The sequence below is a fragment of the Vanessa atalanta genome, chromosome 6 (assembly GCF_905147765.1).
Source record: "Vanessa atalanta chromosome 6, ilVanAtal1.2, whole genome shotgun sequence".
Taxonomy (NCBI): Eukaryota; Metazoa; Arthropoda; class Insecta; order Lepidoptera; family Nymphalidae; genus Vanessa; species Vanessa atalanta.
In genome coordinates, this window is record NC_061876.1 from 12,279,469 (window position 1) to 12,307,118 (window position 27,650).

At 32.5% G+C, this 27,650-nt stretch overlaps 1 protein-coding gene across 9 annotated transcripts in view; it reads left to right on the top strand.

The window, feature by feature from the left end:
* LOC125064947 (rho guanine nucleotide exchange factor 15) overlaps positions 1 to 27,650 on the top strand; it is an 81,162-nt gene that overhangs the window by 31,371 nt on the left and 22,141 nt on the right. For 6 of the 9 annotated variants that reach the window (XM_047672269.1, XM_047672270.1, XM_047672268.1 and 3 more), the window contains 2 exons: positions 11,425 to 14,156; positions 14,661 to 14,758. In XM_047672269.1, the coding sequence (XP_047528225.1) occupies positions 11,461 to 14,156; positions 14,661 to 14,758 (2,794 nt within the window). In that variant the 5' untranslated portion in view covers positions 11,425 to 11,460. Of the gene's footprint in view, positions 1 to 11,424; positions 14,157 to 14,660; positions 14,759 to 23,755; positions 23,903 to 26,792; positions 26,962 to 27,650 lie in introns of those variants that run through there. The other 3 variants (XM_047672274.1, XM_047672272.1, XM_047672273.1) reach the window with 3 other exon arrangements.

The window sequence follows — 27,650 nt, forward strand, 5'->3', positions numbered from 1 at the left end:
AACTTCTATACAGTATAACTATTAGAAAATACTATACTAGTTCCGGGTCCCGGATCACATGCGTCACTCTGTTACAATAAGGGTCTATATATTTTTTTTATATTGAAAAACAAAGATAAAAAGAAAAAGTCTTGTCAGTTTTCCGGCTAAGAAAGGTAACATTTTTGGCTTTTCTCTTCTATAATACTTATGTATTATACATATAACCTTTCCTCCTAAATTACTCTGTTTATTGATCAAAACCGCATTAAAGTCCGTTGCGTAGTTTGGCCCAGTGGTTAGAGCGCATGAATCTAAACCGATGTTTGTGGATTCAAACCGCAGGCAAGCACCACTGAATTATGACGTACTTAATTTGTGTTTATAATTATTCATGTGGCGAAAACATCGTGAGGTAACCTCCGTGTCTAATTTCAATGAAAATCTGCCACATGTGTATCCAATAGCCAAGGAGCAGCTCGGTGGAATAAGCTTTAAACCTTCTCCTCAAAAGGGCGAGGAGTCCTCAGCCCAGCGATGGGATATTTACAGGCCGTTACATTATACACTCTGTTCTAATGACACCAGACTTATTAATTATTCTTATTCATTACTTTTCTTTTATTATCTGTTAGTTTACTTAAAGAAATCCAATTATATCAAAGTTACATTACATATTAGGCAAGCCCAGTTTATACAACAATGTGCCATGACATATTATATCAGTAATAATGGCGTGACGTCAGCTGTCAAAGGCAAGTGACGTATACATTTTTAAATCTTTGTTCTTGTGGCTGTTGCACTATATGAAACAAATATAATTAATAAGCTCTAATTAATAAGTTTGAAAGACCATGTTTGAGCTGACCATGTTGAAACACTTTATATAGTTACGGTTTAAATTAATCTACGAAATATCAAACGAAAATACTAAATATGCCTCAATATACTCTAATTTAGCATCGATTAGTCTATGTCCTGTATTATTCAGCCTACGCGACGAAATATCTGTATCCGTTTAACCCAATAGAAAAAGCTACAATTGGACATTTTAATTTTTTTTTTTTTGTATTCAAAAAAGTTGTAAAATTTTTTATTATATTTTTATATATAGCAACATTATACTATTTGTAACATTCATGTAATTTGTTTAATAAACTCATTTCACAAAAGCCATGCGTCGAATGTCACGATTATAATTTCGAATCAATTAATCTATATGACTGCAAAAATGTATATGTATCGTGAATTGGTTTCGAACTGCAAGGAAAAATTATAACGATAAATAATTTCAAAATGCAACATTTTTTTTCATTTTCACTTAAGTTTCTAGTATATACGATACTGTATGCCGACATACATACGACGCCACACGATGGTGTCCTTCAATAAAATAAATGAAAAAAAACATTTCTTTGATTACATCATTATGATACATTTTTCTTGAGACCGAATAAAATTTAAATCGATAAACACTCCCATTTTAACAACTGTAGGTAAACATTTAATTTTTGTATTACTCCTATTGATCTTAATGGCTTGAATATCTATTAAATGAGAATAATTTATCTAATTATATTTAAGGTAACAATGCAAATATATAAACCAATTTATTATGCATTTACTTATTAGTGCATAAAATAGTCCACTTCTTGCTTTTAATAGAAATTTTCTTTTACAATAACAACAAACGACAATCAAAAAAATGAAAATAAATTTCAATAATAAGAAGTTATTTCTTTCTTAATAAGTTATATAATATATTCTAGGAGAAAAGTCGTAAATGAAATTTATCTTTGCTTTTCTTACATCATCAATCAATGTTTAATGTATAGTTATTGATTACGTATATATTAGTGAACACCATAATAACATGCGATTATCAAGATTATCTGGGTTAGCTACTATCTTACATTACGCAAAATCACTTTAAGATGATAATTAGTTTCTGGTCTAAGGTGTACGTACCAAGGACGATTTGACGTCAGCTCATTCGCATAACAGGGACGTGATGTAATTTCGGATTTAAAGTTTGTTTTTGGTCATCATTGACTTTACTGACCTATCCAAAGCCCCTTTGGATAAATAAGTACCACCCAATCATCAGATATTCTACCGCCAAACAGCAATACTTTATACTGTTGTCTACTAGTTTGAGGCCAGTGTACCTAAAGGGACAAGGGACATAACATCTCAGCTCTCAAGGTGGCGCACTGGCGTGATATAAGGAATGGGTATTATTTCTTACAGGTTCAATGTCTATTGGCGTTAGTGATTACTTACCATCAGCTGGCACATTTGCGGTTTACCTATTACATAAAAAAGGATGCCTGACTGATATTCAACCGTCTAACAGCGATACTCAGTATTGTTCTGTTCCGGTTTGAAGGATGAGTGTACCAGTGTAACTACATTGCCCAGGTTGGTGGCGCGTTGATGATATAAGGAATAGTTAATATTTTTTACAGCGGTATATCATAGGGCGGTGGTGACCACTTCCATCAAGTGGTTTAAATGCCTGTTATATTATAAAAAAATATATATATCTCATCGAAATCATCATCATAGTATTATTCAATATCGTAAACCACCTGACTAATGTCTCGTTAAAAGTAAAAATTAATAGTTACGAAATACTGCTAAAAAATCTTACATAACTTTAATTTAATTTTTTTACTGTGTCTATTCGGTTATATTTCTGTTTTGTCGAGCGCCGCGCCGCGTCGATTCCGTTACACAAAACAGTTAAAAAATTTGACATAGTAACCGATGTTAGATGATTTCTGCATTGGTATTATACAATATAGTTGTTTCGTATGATTTATTTGTTGCTTGTTACATTACATTAGCAGCCTGTAAATTTCCCACTGCCGGGCTAAGGCCTCCTCTCCCTTTGAAGAGAAGGTTTGGAGCTTATTCCACCACGCTGCTCCAATGCAGGTTGGTGGAATACACATGTGGCAAAATTTCGTTGAAAATAGACACATGCAGGTTTCCTCAGGATGTTTCCTTCACCGCCGAGCACAAAATGAATTATAATCACAAATTAAGCACTTGAAAATTCAATGGTGCCTTCCTGGGCTTAAATCCGAAATCATCGGTTAAGATGCACGCGTTCTAACCACTGGGCCGTCTCGGCTCAGTTGCTTGTTAATATAATATAATTATATAATTATATATTTTTTTGGAAAAAAGTTCTTTCACGCGGTTTCCATTAGAGTGCAATCTCAGAAAACGTCACGGAGGAAAAAAGGACCTTAACCTGTCTTTCTTTTTCTATTGTACATACGATTTAATATTAAATTATTTAAACTTTATATTAAATTTTAAACTTTCAATAATTGTTGTAATTTACAAAGGGCTTTTAAAAACAATTTTATCCTTTTTTTATTTACAAAACTTGTTAATTTATATTAATTTGTCTGTTGTTTAATATATGATTATAATTTACCGATAGCAACTTTGTTATAACCGGGTGTCCCACGACACCACTCGTTTTAATTTCTGTATTGTCTATTGCTGTTGTCGCAACTGGCCTTGACCAGCGTCGCCGGTTGTAAAACGTACGTCTTAAGGGCGTGACTGTGAGAGTGCACCTCGGCTTAGCACGTTTTAGACAGCGTGACACTAATGGCCAAAGAAGGTTATAGTTATAGAGTATGTCTCAATTGATTTTTGATTTGAGCAGCTCAAAGTAAATACTAAGAAAAGGCCCGTGAATGTCCCGTAATAATCCAAGCTGCTTCGATGTTAGCGAAAAAGGGTAAATGAAACACATGGCAGATTTAAATTTCATGACGTTTCTGTTTTACTCAGAAAACCGATATAAATTAAAAATAAATTAAGATAGAAACGTATGAAGATCTAAGTCTATCTGAGCCATTTCGGCTGAGCGTATCGTATTGAAAGTAAATAAGCACGTCATTATACACTCATACTATTATGAGCAATGTTAGCAAACTTACACCTTTCGCGAGGTAGACACTTACTGAGAATTTTTGGAAATTTCAACATTTAAGGGGGGATCTAACGGTATGAGTACCGCTGTTTTTTTAAATTTACAGCTAGTTTTATGTTAAAAGTCTATAGTCTTCAAGCACAATATATGTATTAGGATCAAGGACTAAAGATAGTAAGTAGTACTTAATTTTTTTAAGTACCCGACTCCGAAATTCTTATCTAATGTTGACATTAACATTTTCGAAATCTGTTAATCTATAGACAGAATCGATTTATTACATTCATGTTTTTATATTAGTTTTTTTGGTGCATTTTAATTGAATATGATATCAAACGGTTTATGTCATGCAGGATTTTAAAATGAAGCTAATGACAAACACGAACTTGTTACTCCTGTTACTCGAGTGCATAGAGTCAGTAACTCTTTTGTAGGGCACTGTATTCTACAAGAGGATACCAAAAATCAAAATGCCTCTATTGCCAAATTTAAAAAAAAATAGGAACGCATGTGTGCGAGAGGTTATTATACAATTTGTGAGTTTATAATTCATAGCACACCCTTGGAATGAAACAATCGCCTCCTGGCTATTTCATATTAAATATTTGTAAATAATAAAATTGACAAATAAAAGACTCGCTGAGATTCTTTCGCCAGTTCTTCTCAGGTCAGGATATTTTCTTTTCCGTCTCGGTAGTAGTGTTTAATTTGAATAAAGGAATTTGAGTTTGATCAAAATATAATAAGATAAGATACACTACACACAGGACATGTAAACATTTGCTAAAATCACGACGCTCCGTTATGGTTATGTATGCATTGTTTTTGTTCTTCGATACATCGAATTTCATGTTTGCTGTTTTTCCTTTCGTTTGTAATTGCCAATTAGTAGTAATTAACTGTTAATGAATTTAAACCGAATTAAGAATTAAACGATACTTGCCTCACTAATTTTAACTGTATTTTATGAGTTTTTTGACCGCACGCTATTATAATGTTTTTTTTAATAATCTTTTAAATCTAGATCTAGTGTTTTTTATCCTTGGATTTTATTAATTTCAATTGTTTCCATGAAAAATATTTATTATCTACGTGAAAATTGAAAATTAGTCCAGAGTGCTAGGGCTCAATTAAAAGCTTTCATTTGTTATTTTTGTTTTCTGACCTATTTCTCAAGACTTTAGAGGTCTTTTTATGATCTGAGGTATATAATTTCTGAAGCGCGCTCCAAATTCTGGTAACTTCTGGAAGTTACTTGATTATTGGATCTGGATCCAGGGCAGTTACGAGGAACAAACATAATATACATCGTTTAAAGGAAGAAGAGCTGTAGCACCAAATTAGTACTTTTGAGAAATGAGCTTTGAAGAAAAAAAAGCTTAGAAACGAGGAAGAATTGTTGACCAAAGATAAAAGTTTTTATTGGTTTTGGAATGAGCATAAGAATCTTACGAACTAGTAGCATTCAAGCGAGGCAGTAAGTTTTAATCTGTAACGAATTAACAGTCAACGTCTTGGATAATAACTTTGTTTTCATTTAATTTCTAATCACACATGTCAACTGTAAACGTAAACAATTTATAACGTTCAGTATTACATTAGCGGTAATAAACAACATTGTATAACAAAAGCCACCTGTTAGAAATGTAATAGATGTAACGGGCCGTCATTTTCTATCACGTATTAACCGCTTTCTATGAGCTTTGGACGCGTGCTCGTGCGCATGTCAAATTGTTAATTGGCTATGTTAGCGACGCACGCCTCATTGTGCAACGAGCAAGAGATCGTCCCGTCTAAATTTCCGGTGAATACCAGTTTTACAATATTTCTGGTAATAAATAAATACCGGCTCAATTGAGTAAAGTATTATTAGTGGATTATATAATAATTTATCAAATCAAATCAAGTTTATTTAAGTAAACTTCACAACGAAGCGTTTTTGAATCGTCAATATTAAAACACTACCACCGTTTCGGAAAGCAGCCTCCAGCGAGAAGAAACGGCAAGAAACTCGCATAGTTGCTCTTTTCAAATAAACGATTTACAATGTTTTTTTTTTACAATAATTAGTGGAACCCGAGCCTAAATCCAGGCGTTGTTTTCTAAAAAGTACTCTTTTAATAAATAATAAGACTTATTTATTAATTTAGTCTTAATAAACTTTTTAAATTTCGTCAATGGTAACGTAAAGTAACAACCTGTATGTGTCTCAGAGTTAGTGTATGTCCTCCTTTACTTTAGAGTTGTCCCAATACGAGTTGTACTCGTTTGATAAAGCATAATCTCATGATGCGTTCTTTCCTCGTCTCACACACACAAGCAAAGTCTCCAACTTTATACAATAGACATTCATCGAGATTAAAGTTGGTCAGTGGGACATCTTCATGACAATTATATGTAATGAATATGTTATCCATTGAGAACATCGTCTTTGTATTAGCTCGTATGACTTCGATTATAACTTTTACGTATTCAGTATTCAGTTATAGATATATTAATAAAATGTCTCATAAATAACACTTATAAATAATAATGAAGATCTCTTATATTTTAAATGATAATGTAACAGTCGAGCTATAAATAACTTCTCGACTGAAATAGAAATGGCGCTACATATTGAATACATAATATATAAGAAACAAGATACAACTTCTAACTTGATAACAGCCATTTAGGAGCGCTAATCGTACTTTCCCAGATCCCAGTGAAAGCGTGGCTTACACGTTTGACCCTAGGGTCAACAGCCCTATAAGTAGGTATTCGAAATAACATAGAGTTGATAACGTCTAGCGCACCATTTATCTGATAGTAGCAGAAACTTTCTGTTATATTTATAAACGCAGTTTAATTACTCAAACACAAATGTATTTGATTTAAGCAAGGCTCCTTACTAGTAATTTGTAATCATTATTTTTAGTCTATGGTGCCCATAAAACGTAGGGTACTTCTTAACTTCTACTGGTTACTGCACTACTAGCTATACTGGTTCGGAATGGTTGAGATTCTAATAGCGGGAATTTTTTGAAATCCACAACAGCACATTTTAAGGCATTTTCTGCCTCGCTCTACCACTCTGTGAAGCTTTCGCCGGCGGTTTATCCGAACCGATACGACATTAAAGACAAGAGACTTTATTTCTTAAATGTCGGCAACACAACTGCAAGCCCCGCGGTCTTACATGGGCGGTGGACTTTCCATCAGATGTAATCTGCTACTTTGCCACCTAAGTCATAAAAAAGTAAACTTCTCAGCAGCTATCCTTTTATATATGGAATAGACTATCAATTAGATTAATAATTATGAATTGAATTTTCTCCCTAACCTAATCCTAATGCTTAAGGTTATATAAATTTTGTTGTTTTCTATGGAATAAAATCGAAGTTTTTATTGTTCAATTGCATATAACCCAAATACATTAATAAAACAATAAGCCGAAATCATTTATAGATAGCTTCCATTGGTTTTTCCAATTACGGCATCAAGAGGTCAAATATAAGGAAATACAGGATGCATTGTCTTATTGAACATTATAATTTAGAAGATTCTCTTTATAGGTTGTTGTCATTCGAATGGATATACATGTATAAGTAATACTGAAAAACTGTTACCAATATTAGGGGATCTTAAAAATTACACTATGATTAAGTTTTCCGGTTTCACTTTTATTATTTGTCAAGGAATGTGCGTCATGTATCGAGTATTTACAATTTATTAATAATAATCTAGTTAGTAAGTGGCTCGCCGCTCTAATCTCATGTAAATAATTAATGTAATTAATTTTCTAGGCATTTCAAAAACTGTATTAATTTAATACTTTTGATTGTGAAGATTGTACTGATTAATAAAATGTTAAAATAACTGACCGACATACGTGTGTCGACCAATTCAACACGATCAAAGAGAGTTCAGGAGCAAAAACATTGTATTCGTAGCTTTATATTCTTCCGTAGGCACGGGAGCGTTACACTGTCAGCTTCCTAACTATAAATTAAATTGCTACAAAAAAAAACAATAACTTTTATTTACCCTACCTGAAATTTGAATACAGTCCTGGAGTCTTATACGCTTGCTACTAAACCACTAAGGCAGTTAACGCAATATATAAGAATATATTCACAATGTTTTCAACAAACGCGTGAATGTTAACAAAACAAATTCTCGTCCCAAATAACACAAGGAAAAGAGACATCACGTATTAGGAACAACGTTCTAGGTCGGAATTAACGCTCGAAAACTGCTAATTCGCCCCACTTGTACAGACGCATTTTTTCTAGAACACCATCCTCATACAACAAAACCTTATTCAGAATAACATCTTCGTACGTATTTTGGTTCGTTACGAAAAACCTTTAGCATTTTGTAGTATTCATTTGATATAAGTTATACGTGAAGTTTCCATTATTTACAAGTACACTAAATATATTATATATAGCTTGATGCGTGGAGACAAAAAATATGCGAAGACTTTAATTACCTACTCTTAAATTAGTTTAGCTAGTACAATCACATTTATTTACCAATCTTAAATCTGTGACGTTAAGATCGTTTAAGCTGAGAAATCGTTTGTATGGAAGAATTTAATATTTGAATACTTGTATCAAATAAACAATAGACAAATATAATGATTACGTAAATAATAAATAAGGTTTTTAGCGTCGAGCCGTCTGCTTTACGTTAACATCTGTATAGACCTGACTGTCCACTAAATACATAGCTTTAAAATGTATATATTCGTTATTTTTGTTGGCTCTTACAAACTCTTTTAAAGAAATCTGCAGCTATCACCGTTTTGAAAACAGATTTTACTAAAAAAACAACCGATAAGAAACCTATTATTTACTTGTGTTTTTCAATAAATAATTCCAACGTTCAGGTCCGTCTTAATCCAGCACCGCACATTGGTACGATTTGCCAATAATAGTCAAATGTCTCAGAATGGTGAGGCATCCCAGAAGGTCTCTTAAGTTTCTGTTAGTGGTAAAGACTATCCTAACTTAATGTTATACTTTTTTTTTTAATTGTCAGTTTTACTTGCGTTCAATTTAATTTATACATGTCTACCTAACACATTATTTCATTCGCTAAATACTAGTAAAGTTAGTAAGACTAGTTTATGTTCACAATTAGGTTCTGCCTACCTAATAGGTCATGAGGTGGTTTATAATAAAAATACTTAAAAAAAACGAATGTAGGGCTGTAGCGCAAAAGATATATTTTTGTTCAGCTGGTATTTAATGATATAAGCACGTTCAACCAAAGAAACTAAACGCAACTTTGTAGAAAAAAAATGCAATCGATACGTGTATCAGTTGTTATATAAGTTATACTATTAAATTATTATATATATATATATATATATATATATATATATATATATATATATATATATATATATATATATATATATATATATACTTATAAAAATATTTAACAAAATATTCAAAATCATTCAATCTTTTTGCAAGCGAGAAACACATGTAGACGGAACTACATCTATTCTATTAAGATAACATTAAAAAAACATATACACATAAAAGTTTCATGGAATTACATCCATCTAGGGTTAAAGACCTTTCTGTTATAAACTAGCAATATATCGCATTTAGTGGACAGTCAGCCTTTAAGCCCACTTATTGGCAACGTCTTGCCTTTTGTTTCATAGGACACGCAGAACAACCCATTGTCATTGAAATAAACCGTAAAATCATGGCTTACAATAAAACAAGACAGTTGCGAAAATAATAACAGCTGTATCCAATTCGCAACAGCGTATTTTGTTTTCAATTGCATATATACTACAAAAAAATATATACATTTACATTTTATGGTAGAACGCCTGATTAAAACATATTAAAGATTCAATAAATTATCGTTGTACGAAAGTGTTGAGAAAATCGCTGGTTTTGTCCTGTCACTACCTATCCCTAAGACAAGGTTTATAATTACTTGGAGCTAAAATATATAATTAATGTACGAAAGACCTTCACTCAACTTCAGCTGTGCAAAGATACAACTCAATCTGATTAACAATACGTGAACACAGGAAACGAACATAGGCAAGGAATATTATTTATATTAGTTTCAAATCTTTTTATATGAAGAATCAGTACACATTAAATTTAAAATTACACCACGGTGGCGCATTCGCGATGTACATATGTAATCGTTAAAAATTCTTATGATGACGCCAATATATATGGCCATTTGCCAGTCCGCCGACCTGTTATAAAAAAATGAAATACAAAATAATCCTAATAATCTTCAAGAGAAATAAATAAAATAGATACCAAATTACAGTTGCCACATTTTTAATGGCAGAAAATCGAAAGACATATAAGTTAAGTCTCAATATCATGTTAAGGTAAGAGTAATTATACACTATAAATTATTCGCCTAAATTGAATAAGTTCTTAGGCCGTAAAACTTCATATTTACATATTTTGCGGTCAATGACCGGCGCTTGTTTACAAATTCTCATAGAACCTTATTTGGTACGAGCGTAGGCCAAAATATTCTTGGTACTCGACAACTTTACCTTATTTTTAGGAAAATTTGTATACTTAATATCTTTTTAAATACTGTGATGTTTATTTAAGTACGTATATTTTGCAGTATAGTATGCACAGGAAGAATTATTTTGGATAATTACATGTTTAATTGAATAAAAACCTTTATATAACGGTCATACTGTTTACATCTACAAACACCTAAAAATGTCTACATTAAAAACAAGATTGTTTATGTCAGACAAGACACGTACGCTCATCGAATCACGAAATTGATACTTACTATTGAGGTAAAAATAATAATAATATTACTATCAATAAAATAGTAGATACTTATATAAACACCAGTTAAAGCAGTGGTTAAGTTAGATCTGAAGCTAACCATTGATTTCGGGTTCAAACACATGCACTTAACTGATGTTCATTTGCTTAAGATGTGTTTTAATTCCTCCCGTGACCAGCGGTCAAGGAAACTTCGTCGGGAAACAAGAGTGTGTCGTATTTAAATCTGACACATTGGTACCAACTGATGTGTTAAGGTGATGTGTTACAAGCACTAAAACCTTCTCGAAAGCCGATAACCACGTCTACGACCATGGGCTAAGGCTATTGACAGACTGTTGCTTTGAGGCGCTGATAAACGTCAACATGTAAATATGATAGCACCTTATCGTCAGTATATTTATTTAAAAATATATATGTCATATAGGCAGGTAAGCCACCTAATGGTTAGTGTTCACCACTGCCTTCAAAATAGACATTGGTATTGTAAGATATATCAACCATCCTCTATACGTCCATTGGGCCCGTAGTTACACTAGCCCACTTAATTGTGATTTACATTAAAGAACGAAGATCTTCTCCAAATTTCGAGGTTCAATCAATAAAATATCAATCAATCAAAGAATTGCTTTTTCTAGATAGACTACCTACATATATATTTTTACATATTTACTCATCTTAGAATTTTAATTGTTTCAGATGGCGTAGAAAACCAGTCAGAGATATCCAGCACAAATGTTATTAAATAATCTAATGGAAGGCGAGTCGATAACTACAAAGAATTTAATTTCATCAATAAAGAAATTCAATACAGACGAAAAAGAGCACGGTACTATAAAGGCCCTTATAAAGAACTTCATTTTACCGGATTCTGAAAACATGGCTATTAAACATAAGCAAAATTTTAGTGAGAAATGTATTTACTCTGTACCAATAAAACCATCATCGCCCCAAAATGAAAGAACGAATTCTATCAATGAAGCTAAACAGGCTTTTTTAAACGCTACTGTAAACCCATCATGTTTGTATCCGAGACAGACAAATAAAGATCCCATAATACATTACGCACAAATTGCTATGGTTACAGAAAGTGATGATACGAGAAGTACTGGAGGAGGGAGAGAATTACCATTTGCCACGAAAAAAATTAATAAAATTGCTACACCTTTGGATATACCGCCTAATGTCAAAAAACGCATAGAACAACAACAGAGAAAAGTAAGCTTTAAAACAAAAAATGCTTCAGCGTGCTACAGACGACCACCATTAGTAACTAAAACAACAATGACTATAACTAGTACCAAAGTGTCAGAGTTGACTAAAAAGTTCAATGATTTAGTAACCGATGGAAACAAAACGCCAATCAAACAGTCAAAGTTAGTAAAGAAAATAGAGAATCTTCAATCATCCAGATGTTCTGCAAGCAATAGTTCTACACCTTCGTCGACACTTAGCTCTAGTCCGAACATAAAAATAGTGTTACGGCAAAGAAGAAGTTCTAAACGACGAGGCTATAGAAAAAGATGTTCAAGTGTTAATTCAATTGATAAACTACTTTCCGAAGGACCTAATGGCAAATATCGTGTAATACGATCAAAATCAGATGGTACTAAAATTCCAAAATCACCAAAAAAACGCCTGAAATATCAAGACTCCAGTGAACAACAGAGTGGATCAGATACGATTGATGGATGTCCATCGAAATCAAATAAAGGTGAAAATTCAAAACTAAATTCAGTGGAAAAACCAATTGAAACGAATGTAAAAAATGTTATTAAAAAGTTTGAATGTGAAATAAGTGCCCAAGCTAGTAATAATATAATAAGAAAATCGAACATTCAAATTGCCAACAAACCATTAACAAAAGAGAAACCAAAAGTACCTGAAAAGAAATCTTCTCTAGTTTTAACTAAAAATATCGTACTAAAGGATGGTGTTCCAAAAATAAAAACTATAAAAACACCAATTTCTGTGGATTTTTTGAAACAAGATCAAATTACGGATTTATTAGACAATACAAAAAAGAAAGAGCCCATTTACGATAAAAGAAAATTTAAGACAAATTACATACATTCCGAAAAATTACCACTTCACTTAGTTGAAATAATACAAGAAGACGCCAATGAAATATCAAACACATTAATATCTGATGAATTTAAAAGCTCTGACAAATTACAAAAGGATGACGAACACACTTATCAAGAAATTAACTCGCAAATTACGCCCAATGATTCTTTTTTGTGGCGCAGAAAAAGTTCACAGATCTACGCAGATCACGATAAATCTGTATCAGATAGTACATACGGTTTTGTCAGTGTGATGATGGACGAATCTTCTATTAGTGTCGGTAACGCAAGTATACATAGTACTGAAAAAGAGCAATCTCTGCTAGAAAAAAATAGTGAATCTCAAGAAAGTTCTGATAGAATAGATCTAAAAAGTGAAACAAATTCTGACTTTGAAAGTAATTTAGTAGAAGCATGTAATAAAGACGTACTTATAAGAAAAATATCGACAAATGTTGAACCGGTTATTGAAGATGATTACGAACCATTAGAACCAAGAGAATCAGATAATGTAGTAATAATATCAATCAAAAGTGACCGATCATCCAAAATTAATTGCCCGTTACCAGAAATACCTAAAGAAGAATCTACAAATAAAGGCGAAAACATTTATCAATGCCTTTTAGAAATGAGATCACATCCTGAAGGAGATGAGAACAGTCTTCATAACTATGAGCTTTGTGGTAACCAGCTCGAAGAGAGGACACGTGGAGACGGTGACAGTGACGATGGTTATGAGTACTGTAAATATTCTGTCAAGCCATTTTGTCATACGTCTAGCTCGGGCATTCAAATAGCCGAAGATTTTAATCCACGTATTTCGAAGACTAATGATAAGAACTATTATATCACAAAATCTACTAGTGGAGCCTCAACAGTTAGTTACGAAAAAATCGGTTCAGACAGAATTTACGAGAAAATTCCGCCGCGTCCGCCAAAGTCTAAAGGAAGCAGTCCGAATAACAGCACTAGACATTCATTTGTCTCATCTGATTACAATGAAAATGAAAACATTTATGATACCATCAAGCATGCTGATGGCACCTCATTGTCCCACTGCTACGAGAGCATACCGAATAGCCCGAGCATGGTGAAGCTTAGAAATAATTTAAAGAAGCAACTGGCTTCTGCAGTGCAAAAACGTTTATCTTTCGACAATGTTTCAAACATCAGTCAGTCAACGCTTTCGAGTGAGCAGAAAACTAACAGTATCTATGGACAAAGATCAGTGCTCAGTTATAATGGACAGGAAATAGCTTTCCAAGTACCAAGCAGCGAAACGAGTGTGAGTGATCGAAGTGATCGGAGCGACGACTGGGTCGACGTTTCGGACGAAGAAAAGACTGAGGAGAAGAAAATAATCATGTAAGATAATCTTCTTAAAACTCAGTAGTATCTGTTATTTTTAAGTTCTTATTAATTGCTTACTTCACTTCACTTCATTTGTGAGCATTTCTGACACAAGCAAGTTTCCTCAGTATTTAAACGTTCAGTAAACTTTTTTTTTTTACGAATATATAATATAAAGTCTTGAATACATAGCATAATTAACTAGGAAGTTATGTAAATTTATTAAACAAAAGATTTTAGATCTAAACTATATTATGTTATGTATTTTACATAACAACTACATATACTCCGAGCGCGATCGCTCACGCTATCTAGTATTTATTCTTGTGACCTATAAATTCACCACACGCATATCGAGCAATATTTTTTCAAAGAGTTGTGTAAACAGCGTTATCTAACTTCGATATTACCATCATATTTATGTCCCAATCAGTATGAAAAAAGAAGGGGGAAAGTGCGGGACTATCACATCTCATTTTTCATTTTTATTATTAAATAAATGGATGTATTTGTTTGTAGAGTAAGAGAACGGAGTCGAGGAAGAAAGAGTCCGGTGAGCTGGTCGCAGAAGGTTCGGCATCAGTGGGTGAATTCACCGAAGCAAAACAAAGATCAAGGTAAGATTAACATAAATTCTTATTATTTAATACGTTTTATTTCTTATTCTATTTTCAAAATTGCTAATAACAAAATAATAAATTTCGTTATAAGCGCCATCTATCGTCACACAGCTACATTTAAAAGACATAATCTAGGAGTGTTGTAAAGAAATTGAAAAAGATGGCGCTACGTGTTTATTATTAAATAAACTTAATAATAATTAATCACATTATTTAAATTATAACAGTTTTATGTGCGTGATGTGTGTGTGTGTGTGTGTTATGTTATGTGGGAAATATTTACATAAAATGTTTTTCTATTTGTATATATTTTTCTTTTCGAACATCTATCAGAAAGTGTGACTATCTTAGCTTACATAACAGTCCGACAGTCATAAATATGCAAAAGATATTAATAAAGCGATTAATTATTATAAAATTCAACAGTCGTAAAGTGAGAATGGAGGTATAAATTAAGCAAGATTGCGTTTAATATTTTGAATGTAGTGAGAGGCTTCCTTTATATTTACATATGCCTGTATATTTGTTTTTGTGTTAATTATAAATAAACGTTAATTTCGTAACGAATGACATCTTCAAAAACTTTTAAGCTCATGCATTTAATTATTTTTTTATGATATCGGCAGGCGGACGAACAAATGCAAATATTAACTTATATAGGGAACTAATATATTATGCCCCTGTGCCGCAAATTGTGCTTACTAATTTAAAAATTGTTTTTTGAAATCTGTCGTCGAAAGTTCATAATTATTACATATTATTAATAATAATATTGCTTCAATAAATATTAAAAGTTATTATGTGTAACAAACTAATTAAGAAAATTGCTCAAACCTAAGCTCAAGTTAGTCGACAAGTTCATGAACCTCCAGCCGAATTAGGCGGCGCACGCGCCTTTTGAAGTGGGCGGTTGCTAATGTAATTGTTACCGGATTCCTGCGCCGACGCATTCGCTATCTAAACAAGATCTTAGAATATTTGTACAGAGGAAATATTCAACAATGTTATTTTAACAATATAGAAATTCACCTAGATTTACTTAACACTCATCTTAGGTTTTCGAAAATCTAGTCGTTAATTTCAAAATTATAGAACTGGCTACTCCATCGGTCAATAGACTAGGTATTAAGAGCTAGATTAAAAAACCACAGGGATTTTCTGGGAACAAGAGCCGGGTCGGGCGATTAAAAGATCTTGGGTTTCACTTTATAATGCGTTTTAAATGCTACCATATGGCTTTTTGGGCTTCAGCCCAGGGCCCCGTGGATTCAAGGGGCCCCCAGCTAAGTCAAGTCAAAGTCAAAAATAGATGATAATACGAAAGAATGCATAACTTTATTAAATTAAAAAGATCGTATGGTTTGCAGCCCTGCGAGTCCTACAATTAATCAAACCCATTCAATTAATTTAATTCAAGTCTACGTTCAAATTTGTCTTAGATGGGCCCCTAAGTAGTATTAGCTCAGGGCCCCCTAAACTTACGGTCCGGCCCTGTCACTGCTGATGGTCTCCTCTCGCTTTGAGGTGGTAGGAGAATATTTACTTCTATTTATTTTGTATGGTGATTATGGACAATGTTTTTCTTTTGTGTTATATAATTACTGAACATTATCTCAATTGCTTTATTAAACTGAATATATCACAGCATTGTTGATTGTATTGATTTTTATATAAGGGGCGTATTGCAGCTTAGACTGAAACGATAACCGCTGACCTACATAGATAATCTTGTTTTATATAAAACTGCAATGTTTTAGTAAACTTTATAATTCAGTAGAGTTCTTGCTTCGCCATTAATATGGTTTAAAAATAAATACTTGTTTATTTCTTGTACTAACAACGACCAACTTGTAAATTCGAAGAATAATGACAAATCGAAGGTTACTTTCTAAAAAAATTCTCAACTGAAACTTAACAACGTTTTTTATGTGTGTTTTGAATGTTTGAACGAATGACAAATAAGTAGGCAATAAAGACGCGGCGCACACATTAAAATGTTTTATGTGTGTAGTCTAAAATTAAATGTATGTGCTGTCCTAGGGAGTATTAACAATATTTATTTTCAAACAAGGGGCAATAAACTAGCCATTAGACCTTATTATTACTGTCCTATATAGTGGTCTTTTGCCTAACATATATTAATATTACGTCTGTTTAGTTTCGGGTTAATACACCTCATTTTATTATAATTCGGAAGGATATAATTGTGTAGTATTATGTATGAGTATGAAATTAATTTATTTTACATTATAATTCTGTATGGCTTATCGAGTTCATTACTCGAAGCTCAGCATAGAGTACATGATAAGCGACATTGAATATAGTAATCATTATACATAAAGAACAAAATACCGTAAATACATAACCGTATTCCAGTTTTAAAATTATGAGTCCCTTAGGAAGTAAGTTGTATATAATATATAAAACACTACTAGACTGCAGATTATATACGTTAGACGTTCTACAGGAATAAAATCTATGGCGAGAAAAATGCATAGTCAGGACAACACAGGATCAAAGGCGGAGACAAAGTTATATCTATATAAAAAATCTCCTACTTATAATGAAAATCTTTACATTCACACTTAAAATTATCTTAAACAAACACAATTATTATCTATGTCTCTTTTGTCCTGAGTTCAGTGGCGTAGCTATCGTAGGGCCAGGTGGTGCATTGTACCAGAGCCCCGGAGCTCAGAGGGCCCTCTAACCTAAGCTTTGAATAGAGGTGACATATGGATTTAGCCTACTAATGATAAGTTCATCTCAATGTATCCTGTATCCTATTTTTATTCCTATCTATAATTTTGAAGTGCAATATAAGTTAAAGAGGGGGTGACGGCCCGTTTCATTTTCTTTGCACCGGGGCCCTTGTCCACCTAGCTACGCCACTGCCTGAGTTATTTAAACATTTTTGTTGATACCGTTTAAATTTACGTTTTATTTCATTAACAATTTTTTAAAATAATTATTACACTTAATGCCAAATTTGCTCGAGCGTTGTATATAAATTAACTTATTTAACTGGCGGAAAAGAGTAACTACTGAGTCTCTGCCGGTTGCCGATGGTAATCTTATAAAATGTCGAATAAAGTTTCGATTTTATTTCATTTGTTGCCGAGTAAGAATCCTTCGTGTATTGTTTTAAATAAATAAGAATATCTATTTTCATTATTTATTATTCTTCGTACGAGTATATTTAATTAGTCTTGCTTAATTCTTTAAAATATTAGAAATATCACAAGAAGTAAATTATCAATGATATTTTTCCTTATATCTCAATATAAATGACAAAGCGTCAGTTTTCAAAGGCCGACGCGACATTCCTCCGAACAAAGGAAAAAAAACACTCGTCAGTCGTCATTGATTCCAAAACAAATATCTTTCTCACGTAACCCAACGTATACTCATCCTTGACCGTATAAAATTATGACTAGCCATTGCGGACATTCAACAAATATAAGTAGAGCCACAGATCAATAAATCCGCTTTCACAAACTTCGATGGATATACCCAAGCCGGGTCGTGTTACGCTGGTGAGGTGTCGATGACTACCGCACGCAATGATGTGTGTAATTCGACATGATTTACCATTCATTGCTCAAGTGTTGTTTAATTTCGTAATGGTATAAAAACACTTGCGTTCGTTGTTTATCAGATGAATGTGAAGTTATTATCTCGAAATATTAAGTACGTATTTAAATGTAATGCAACCGATAGACAATCGGTATCAAACACAGCGTTAGCGTGGATAGAGGGATCGATGTTGGACGTAAACTTCAAACTCATCCTATAGTTATTATTTATTTTCATGTATTAAAAATAATTTGCACAACACTATTTTTATAGAATTATATTCTAAGTAACATTTAAAAACTATGATTATTTGGTAAAATAAATATAAATTCCATTTTAAATTAGGTAATGCAAACGTGAGTTATGCAATAAATTGGATATTTGAAACATAATATGTATTAAGCAATTGTATATCTGTATCTCTATTACTATTTTCCAATCGCCCGCGACGACGATATTGTTATGAGAATGAAAGTAAATCATTCCATTGTCATTCCTTTATAAACTCTGATATTTATACTTTCACCGTTCAACGTCTCAAGTATTGTTTATAGACATTTTTTCTTGTATTTGTATTGGATTCAATCTTAACGATATGAGCTTGAAATCAAATATCAATTATTTTTTCCATCATCTGTTCTATCTGATAAATATATTAATTGCAAATGAATGGCCTTTGTTATATAATCTTATCAGAGAGCCAAAGTTCATCAATTTTTGTAACTACTTTCCGTTAAGACTCAGGGACTGCTGCGTCAATTGTGAAACTGTTCACCAAAGTTACGAGCAATTTTAGGGTTATGATATATGTAGATAAAGTAGAAGAGAACCAGGCATAATATAAACACCTCAATCTCAATAACTCAGTTCTGTTCTCCTATTAAAAGCTGCAAACTGCATATGACCATTTATAATATTATATTGTATTGGTTATAAATGGTATTAATTTTTATGCATTTTTTTTATTTTTGGTTACTGAGAGGAAGTGTCTGCGGACACACTCCTCAATATAACATGTCTTGAGCAGTCTCTTTTGAGTCATCATCGTCATCATTTGGTACAGAAATTTTCGCTTTCAAAATTCGCCTTATTGAAATTCAAAAAACTGTCAGGAAGCAATTTATAAAAGTCTAACGATAGTCGTCTACGCTGTCGAAGTGTTATGTTATCTATGAATTATTGAGACAATATTTTAGAATTATACTCCGGTGTCTCTGAATGAATTTCTAAACAATGATGTAGTAAAAAATGTTCAATTCTTGCATGAGAGACTGCATCTATTACTAATAAACGCCAACATTATCAGCCAATTTATATTACGAAGATTTCTTGTAATATTTCTTAACAAAAACTGCTAAGCGTCTCTTTAACGGCTTAAATTCTAAAATCTTATACGTATAGTGAGTTTAAAGATGATAACATACTTTAGGAATGAAAACATCACTTAGGTTCGCGCTATTCTCTGGTCTGGAGGAGGTATTATTTTCTGAGAAAGTGATAGACTTGGACTAAATAAATTTAATTTAAAATTATAGGTTCTTTTCATCTATTTGTTCTTCCGTTCCTAGTTATTAGATATTACTTACTTTTATATACTTTTATATAATTACATAGAAATACGAATAAGCTAACAATCAACCAAACCATTGCAAGTAAGCAAGTTAAATAAACATATTATGAAAGAGTGCAGACAAAATATTACACAATAGGATTATTTCAAATTTAATGAGCTTTACACATGCAGAAATCTTACTAAATTGATAACTACGGAATCATTTTTGTATTCTTTGCTATAAAGTCGTGTTTAAATGAACACTTTCAAATTGAAATTGTCGAAAATTGTGAGAATCAGTTTAGATAACAATAAGCTGATTATAACCATGATTTCGTAGACAATATATACGCAACGAACTTCTGTAAGTATATAAACGTTGCATTTTATTTAATGAAGATAAAAAAATGATGGAAAATAAATTATTAGTTATAAAGAAGGATTGATATAATATGGGTATTCATATAGCATAGTCGTTACATCGTCAGTGGTAAGCCGTGATTTTGATCTTAGGAAAAATGACTTCATACATATTAAGAAGATTGAACATCTGTAAACATGATCCTTAATCTCAATTACACAATCCGGTATAAATTACAAAGTAAAGAATTGATGAAAATAAAATGCAGGTTTAAAAACACAATTTTAGTATGATCAAATATACACTTATGTTGATAAAATTCAGCTACTCTTAAGAATACATATTAATTCAAAAGGTTGTATGTTTTACGGAATGCATAAGGAAATGTATTTTACCCAATTGACTGCCTTCGTGAGGCGATACGGAAGCACCGCCGACACCACCGCAACCTGAAACACGAGTTGAATGAAAGTATAAAAGTGTTCATACATTCACTTTAACTTTTTTTTATCAAATATAGTTTGCATTTTGTACGTAATATTACGACTATATTGTTTGTTTGTATCAGCTGTTTTAAGATTTATTTTATTTTATAAGAAGCATTTATCTGGATTCTTTAAATTACTACATCTCAATTAATCTTTTTCTTTCCTCTACCTTAACCTTTTTTTAGCGTTAAGGCTACTCCCCTTTATTTTTATAATATGCGTGCTCTCTTGTTGTATATCTAGTTATATGCTTAATTACTCCCTTGTCATCCGTGTCCATTTCTTAGTTTTAACTATTATTTGCAGTATTAGATAATCCTGTTAATGACTTTAATCATCCACAGTAGTACCTAATACTTCTCTTCCTTTTATATTCACTAACAACATAATCTGCCGATGCCCACTAACAACATAACTAATGCATGGTAACATTTCATAGCTCAAATCACAAATAATTAAATATTATTCAAAATTTGCAGATTTGCAAAAGTTACGACATCCAAATTTTTGAAATTAGTAAATTTCTTCTAATAAGTTCTACCAGGAACTTGTATTCTATTCCAACCATAACAGGCAAAAAAGTCAAACTACATTTGACAGAAAATTAATGCGATATCATTGGTTGAGAGCTTGATTAATCTATGATATTCACTATGGAATTACGAAAAAATGGGGGTTTGAACGTCGATGAAACGGTTATCGGAATTTTGGAAATAAAATTAAAGTTGAAATAAGTAGTTAAGTGTTATAGTGTTGTATTATAAATAAAGATATATTAATCATAAACTCTTAGTAGTGCACAATATAGCTGAGTTATTAGCGAATCGCATGAAATACGTAAATCTAAGGTTTGTTAGGTTTCCTACTTCCATTGGAATGGGCTATATGTACAAATATATACATTTCTTTTTCCCGTTAATGAATTACAATGCGTTATAAATTGGACGAATTGTAGAACACGTTGAAACCGAACGTGGGATCAATAATTTATCTGTTCCACTTCTTACCGGTTATATCATAGGCGTTCTTAGCGCAGCTCGTTCTTGCATGTATCGACACTAACAGGGACATAGTGCTTGTGTAAGTGTCACCGTTTATACTTAACTTATTATTGCTCGTGGCTTCGCTTGCTTTTTAGTGTTTGGTCCTCAGCTAGTAGGCATAAAAAGTATTGTAGCCTTTGTCTTTCCTTGGCGTTCAAGCTTCATATGAAAATTTATCAAATTCGGTTCAGTTGTTTGGTCGTGAAAGAGTAACAGACAGTCATTTTCGCATTTATATTATAAGTATAGATATTAAGTCAATAACCAATACTAAATGAGTTTAACTAATCATATAATTCTTCAAGCTCAAAAATCACTTTAACACAAATACATACAAAGACAGTATTTATATTACTTTCACTTAAAACGTTTTCTTGTGAATGTCTTCAATTTTATCTTAACAACATTTAAGTACATAAGAATCAATTACGATCGCGTTTTATCGCCTCACATAACGATTTTTTTTTAATTGCTTAAATGTATTTAAACATCTATTTCGCCTGCAGTTTATAATTATTTTAACAAATGGTTTGCTCGTGATTAAACTTGACATGAGCGAGTGGATAGAATGCGTGGAATTTAACCGAATTTGAGGGTTCGAACCAGGCAAGTACAAAGCTTGTACAAGTTTTGAATGCTTAATTTGTTAGTATAATTATTAACCTCGTGCTCGACGCGAGGAAATGTGTTTGATAATCTTCTTGTACACTTAAAGCAATAACCACAGTTGAGAAGAGTGATGGAATAACCTATATACAAAGCTTCTCCTGAAAAGAGGAGACGTTGGTCCAGTAGTAAGACATTTATAAATACTATAATTGTTCTAAGAATTGGAGATATCAAGATATATATAGATTTACTAGGTGATAGGGCTTCGTGCGAGTTCGTCTGGGTAGGTACCACCCACTCGCCTTATATGCTACCCCCAAACAGCAATACTCAGTATTCTTGTGTTGTGTAACTACAGGCACTAGGGACATAACTTCTTATTTCCCAAGGTTGGCGGCGCATTAGCGATGTAAGGAATGATTAATATTTCTTACAGCGCCATGTGTATGAGCAGTGGTAACCGCTTACCATCATGTGGCCCATGTGGTCTACCTAATTATTTAATAAATAAAAGAAAAAGTCGATTAATAATAAGATGCAAGGCAAATTATTTTAAATTCAATTCTTTACTTAATGCCTCTTAGTTGTGACGGTCCTATCATCGCGTTTACAAAGTTCGTTCTTCTGTCGAAATTCAAATTTATTAGTCTGTAGATACCTTTTGCCCTAGATTGTGTCAGCTCTTGGAACCAGTTCACTAAAATGCAGCTTTACTTGATCGTATTTACGGCTTTCAATCTTATCGTATTGAGAGTCTAGCAAATTAGCGATGACAGATACAATGTTGCAACAATGTACGTATAATTGTACTAGCTGCCCGTCCCGACTCCGTCTGCCCTAAGATAAGAATTTTATTTACTTCACGTCACTTAAATTCAAACAAAAATTTCATCGAAACCGTGTGTGAGTTCAATTACATATGTACTTTCGAAGTTCACTTCTTATATTTTAGTATTAGTACCAATTTGAAATACTTTTTTTTTAATAAATATATCAACTGCAAAGTTTAAATCTACATACTGCTAACTTATTACATAGGGTTTTTCTTCAAGTACCTATTTTGTGACATGTATTCGTATATAGTAATATATGTATGTGTACATTGCAATTTTCTTATTTTTTTAACCCTATTCCAATGTTAATAATCTTAAAATATTCTAAATGATACAATTATATCTGTTGAATTAATCACGAGGCATAATTTAAGAAACCAAACAAGGTTACGACTATGACGTAGATAACTGCCATTTGTCCATGCATTCTCGTGCAAATATGAAACGTGTTTTATTAAAGGGGTGCTACGTAAATGGCGATTCAGGTGCGCCCACACACGGCCCGGCAGGGAGAGGGGCGGCGGCGCGAGTCAGCCCTGCGCCCGCGCTAGTGGTGCACGCGCCGCCGCACCGCCCGCTCTGTCAGTGAAAGTTTAAGAAACAGTGCAGCTGTGTGAATCTGTAAAAATAATTTAAATAATTAAATTTACAAGTGCGGCTTATTATAAAGATAATCAGTGTTTGTCAAATTAATATTTGATTATTTAACAGGATAACAACATACTCGTGTGCTCTCGAACGTAACGTGTCTCGTGATGTCGAGATTTTATTTGAAGTCTGAACGATTACAGTTTTTAACTAAAAACACAGTGTAGTTTTTTCTTTTTTAAACGAAAACATATCTCAATCGTCTAATTGCGTTTTACTTTCGTCACGCTCTGCTTCGGTCCATTAAGTTATAATATAATGTTTGCTCTTGCTCCATAGTGCTTATCTTTATATCATTTTTATTTACAAAATATACTCATAAATACGATTTTATATACGATTTTGCGAAACTATGCAGTCGACGAAAAAGCCGATTATCGTAATCATGCAAATTAAATAAATTAACTTTGATGTTTATAATTTTGCTTCCTCGTGAGAGTTTCATAATTCACTTGATTTTTTTTTAACTATATTGTATAAAACATAAACGTCATACATTATGAAAAACCTTCATATAAAATGACAAAACCCTCATTGTTAATATTTACTTTTTTTTCATACGAATACGATTAATACGAATAAAAGAAATATGCGTATAAAAAGTAGTAAACAGGTTTTACAGCGTGTTTTAATTTCTTTATTATAATCATTTAATTGCTTTGAGAGTTTAGTTCTCTAACACTAAATTTTCTAAGTTACATAATCTTGGTACCAATCAAAACCCTGATTCATTGATTATATTGAATTCCTTAAGTTATTATACTTTCACAATCGGTTAGGCAGGCTGAATAGAAAGCACTAACTAAATAAACTGAGACGTTTAAACTCTATTGAATACCTATTTAAATTAAGACATTGAAAGAAGGCGAAAACTGTAATTAAACACTACAATATATTTAACATACGATAAAGAAAGAGAACACAAATTCCAGAATCTCATCTGTTCTGGAAAATTAAGATAAGATAATTAAAAAAAGAAAGGAATCCATCATATGAAACTAGATGGGGTGACATGCATCCGGCAACCGGTTTCAGGCCACTAGCCGCCAACTAGCCGGAACCGCAATTACGTCACGTTATCTTTAATATTCCGTTTGGTCAGATTACTGCATATTGCACATTCTTATGTAAAAGGACACGGAATACAGATACAGCATGCATACCGACGACGATTTATATATTTTTGTATTTATTAACTTATAAGAAAGTAAGTTGAAATTACTTCTGGATATTTGTAATCATTTGTAAAACTCGAATGAATATATACACGAAGCCCTGTGACAATACAAATTATTAAACAATATGATTAAAAACAAAATATTAATTATCAACTAAAAGGTATAGGTCGGCTATACCCATTCGATACCAACATCTTTCTATGTCTGTCTTTAAGTCTGACAGTTCTCTAATTATATCATTATTTTCACGGTGTTCGAAAAGTAGGCTAACATGCTCAAAGATCTACCTCAAATAAGGGCATTACTGAATAAAGCGGGTATTGTCTATATTTTCCATCATAACCACTTAGAAAGTGCATCGCGTGTCAGACACAAGATGCAAGCTAAGATACAAATAGTAAAGAACTTTAAATATCACGAACTTATCAAACTAGACCAAAGCCTCAAAACTTATCAATCTATCCGACTATTCCAAACGGTCAATTTTCACCGTCACTAATGTTCGATTAAGTACAAAACGCACGGAGAATACCTTTAAATAGAAATAGAACTGCAACATTACAATAAATAAATATGCATTAGCCTTAGATACGCCGTTAATGGCATTTAAATTTTGCGTATCACATTGACTTATGTCAGATGTATATAATATAATATAATATATGATGAACATTGCGCCTTATTGCCTCTAGAGGTTTGGAACAAAGGGCTGATTATTTTTCGTCCAAAGAATCCGAATTGTAATTAAACGGGAAAATCTTGTTAGCATTCTTTCCTGCCATTAGGTACTCGCGGTCTGAATTTATACTTGTTTATAAATTTGCGTAATTTTAATTACGATAGTGCTTTTGTTATTTAGGTAAGAGCGGAAATACAATTGTTTGCAAGAAACAATTCCGTGATATATTCAGTACTTAACTTTAAATTATTGAAGGAGCTAAAGTTATTAATTATTAGTATCTACCGTATAGAACGACATCAAAGCAATAGATTTAGCAGAACAGATTATGCGCTAGTCATTGTGTTGCAACGCAATGCTCTGATTGCAAAGCCTTGCTTAGAAACTATGAATGTTCCGGTAATAAAGTACAAATAGATAACTCGAACAGAATACCATAAACGAAAAGCTTTTAGTTATACACAAACAGTGTTTCAAAGAACGGAACATTTTATTAAATGTGTTGGAACTAAAAATAAACAACAAAATGTTTTGTAAATAATAACAAATACAGGTTTTACAAAAACTACTAAGCGTGTCAATGCTAAAATTATTAACCGAAAATAACCCTTTCTACAGTCTTGTTCGTTGAGGACAAATTTCGTAACTCATGAATCAAAGAATCTAAAGCCTACATTAAGTATTGTTTTGTTTATTATTAGTCTATATTTTGAAACGTAGTGGAGCGTGACTACACAGATCTCGTTGTGGAATAAATTAAACTCCTTTATACATATTAAATCAGATCTAAAACGGCAAAAAACAATTAAAAGATATATCCAAAACTTCTCACGAGACATCGAAACATCAACATGCTACTATTTTGCTAAAATTATGATTACGTAGTTCACGATTTATATCGAGAAAAAATCAGCTCTTGATATAAAGCGACCGGTTGACCCTGAATCGGACAACAGCTGCCGGTGTCTCGTTTAATTTTTTCCTGCATCGAGTAGTAACTATAACCATTGCAAACAGACCAGACATCTCGATTGTAATTCGATATATTATTTTATTCAATACAGGCAAACACTGACTATTTCCAGCGTATGATATATGGCAACATAAATGTGAAGTGTTAAGTGATGTGATGCGGTGAAAAATGTTGGAAAATGGTATCGGAGAGACCACCAGTGAACGGCGGAGTCGGTCCGCCGAGGCCTCGGACATTTCGGAGGAATTGTGGCGATCAAGGTGCTAGGCTGTTGATTTGCTTTATTGATACTTTTTATTTTAACATATATGGTAAACAAGACGCGAGACCGGCTTTTAAAACTAGTGACTCAGTTGTGACTTTAACATATGAAGAATTCAGATTTCTTTAGCAAACAATAAGTGTTCATACGCTTCGACACACTTGAACAGTGCTTCTTTTTTATTTAGCAGTGAAATGAATGAGATAGTATCTTAACTTATATACAATAGTTACTATCTGATATTAAAATAAATAACAAATATAAATTCGTAGTCTTTCTCGTCTGAAAAAATTCGAACTTCAATGTCTTCTAAATTATTCAATTAAATATGACAATTATTATGATTTTGATCACATAAAATTCAAATACATTTCCAAAATTTTTCACCTTTTCTTCAAATGAAATCGACGGTACCTATGTGACTTAATCGGGGCCCACTCATCGAAAATTGACAACAGCTGAACGTCGGAACACGAATTTCACCGAGAGACATTAATAAAATAGAAGCACTGTACCACAATCTAAAGTTAAAATTCAATCACTATTTCGTTGCCTTTCTTTTACATACAAGGACATCACATCGTTAACTTTACACCGCTTATAAGTTTGACCTTTTATTACTTGCGGTTTTCAACCGAACGCTGTGATCTCGTTTCGTTGTTTGCTCGATTTTAACTTCAAACATTG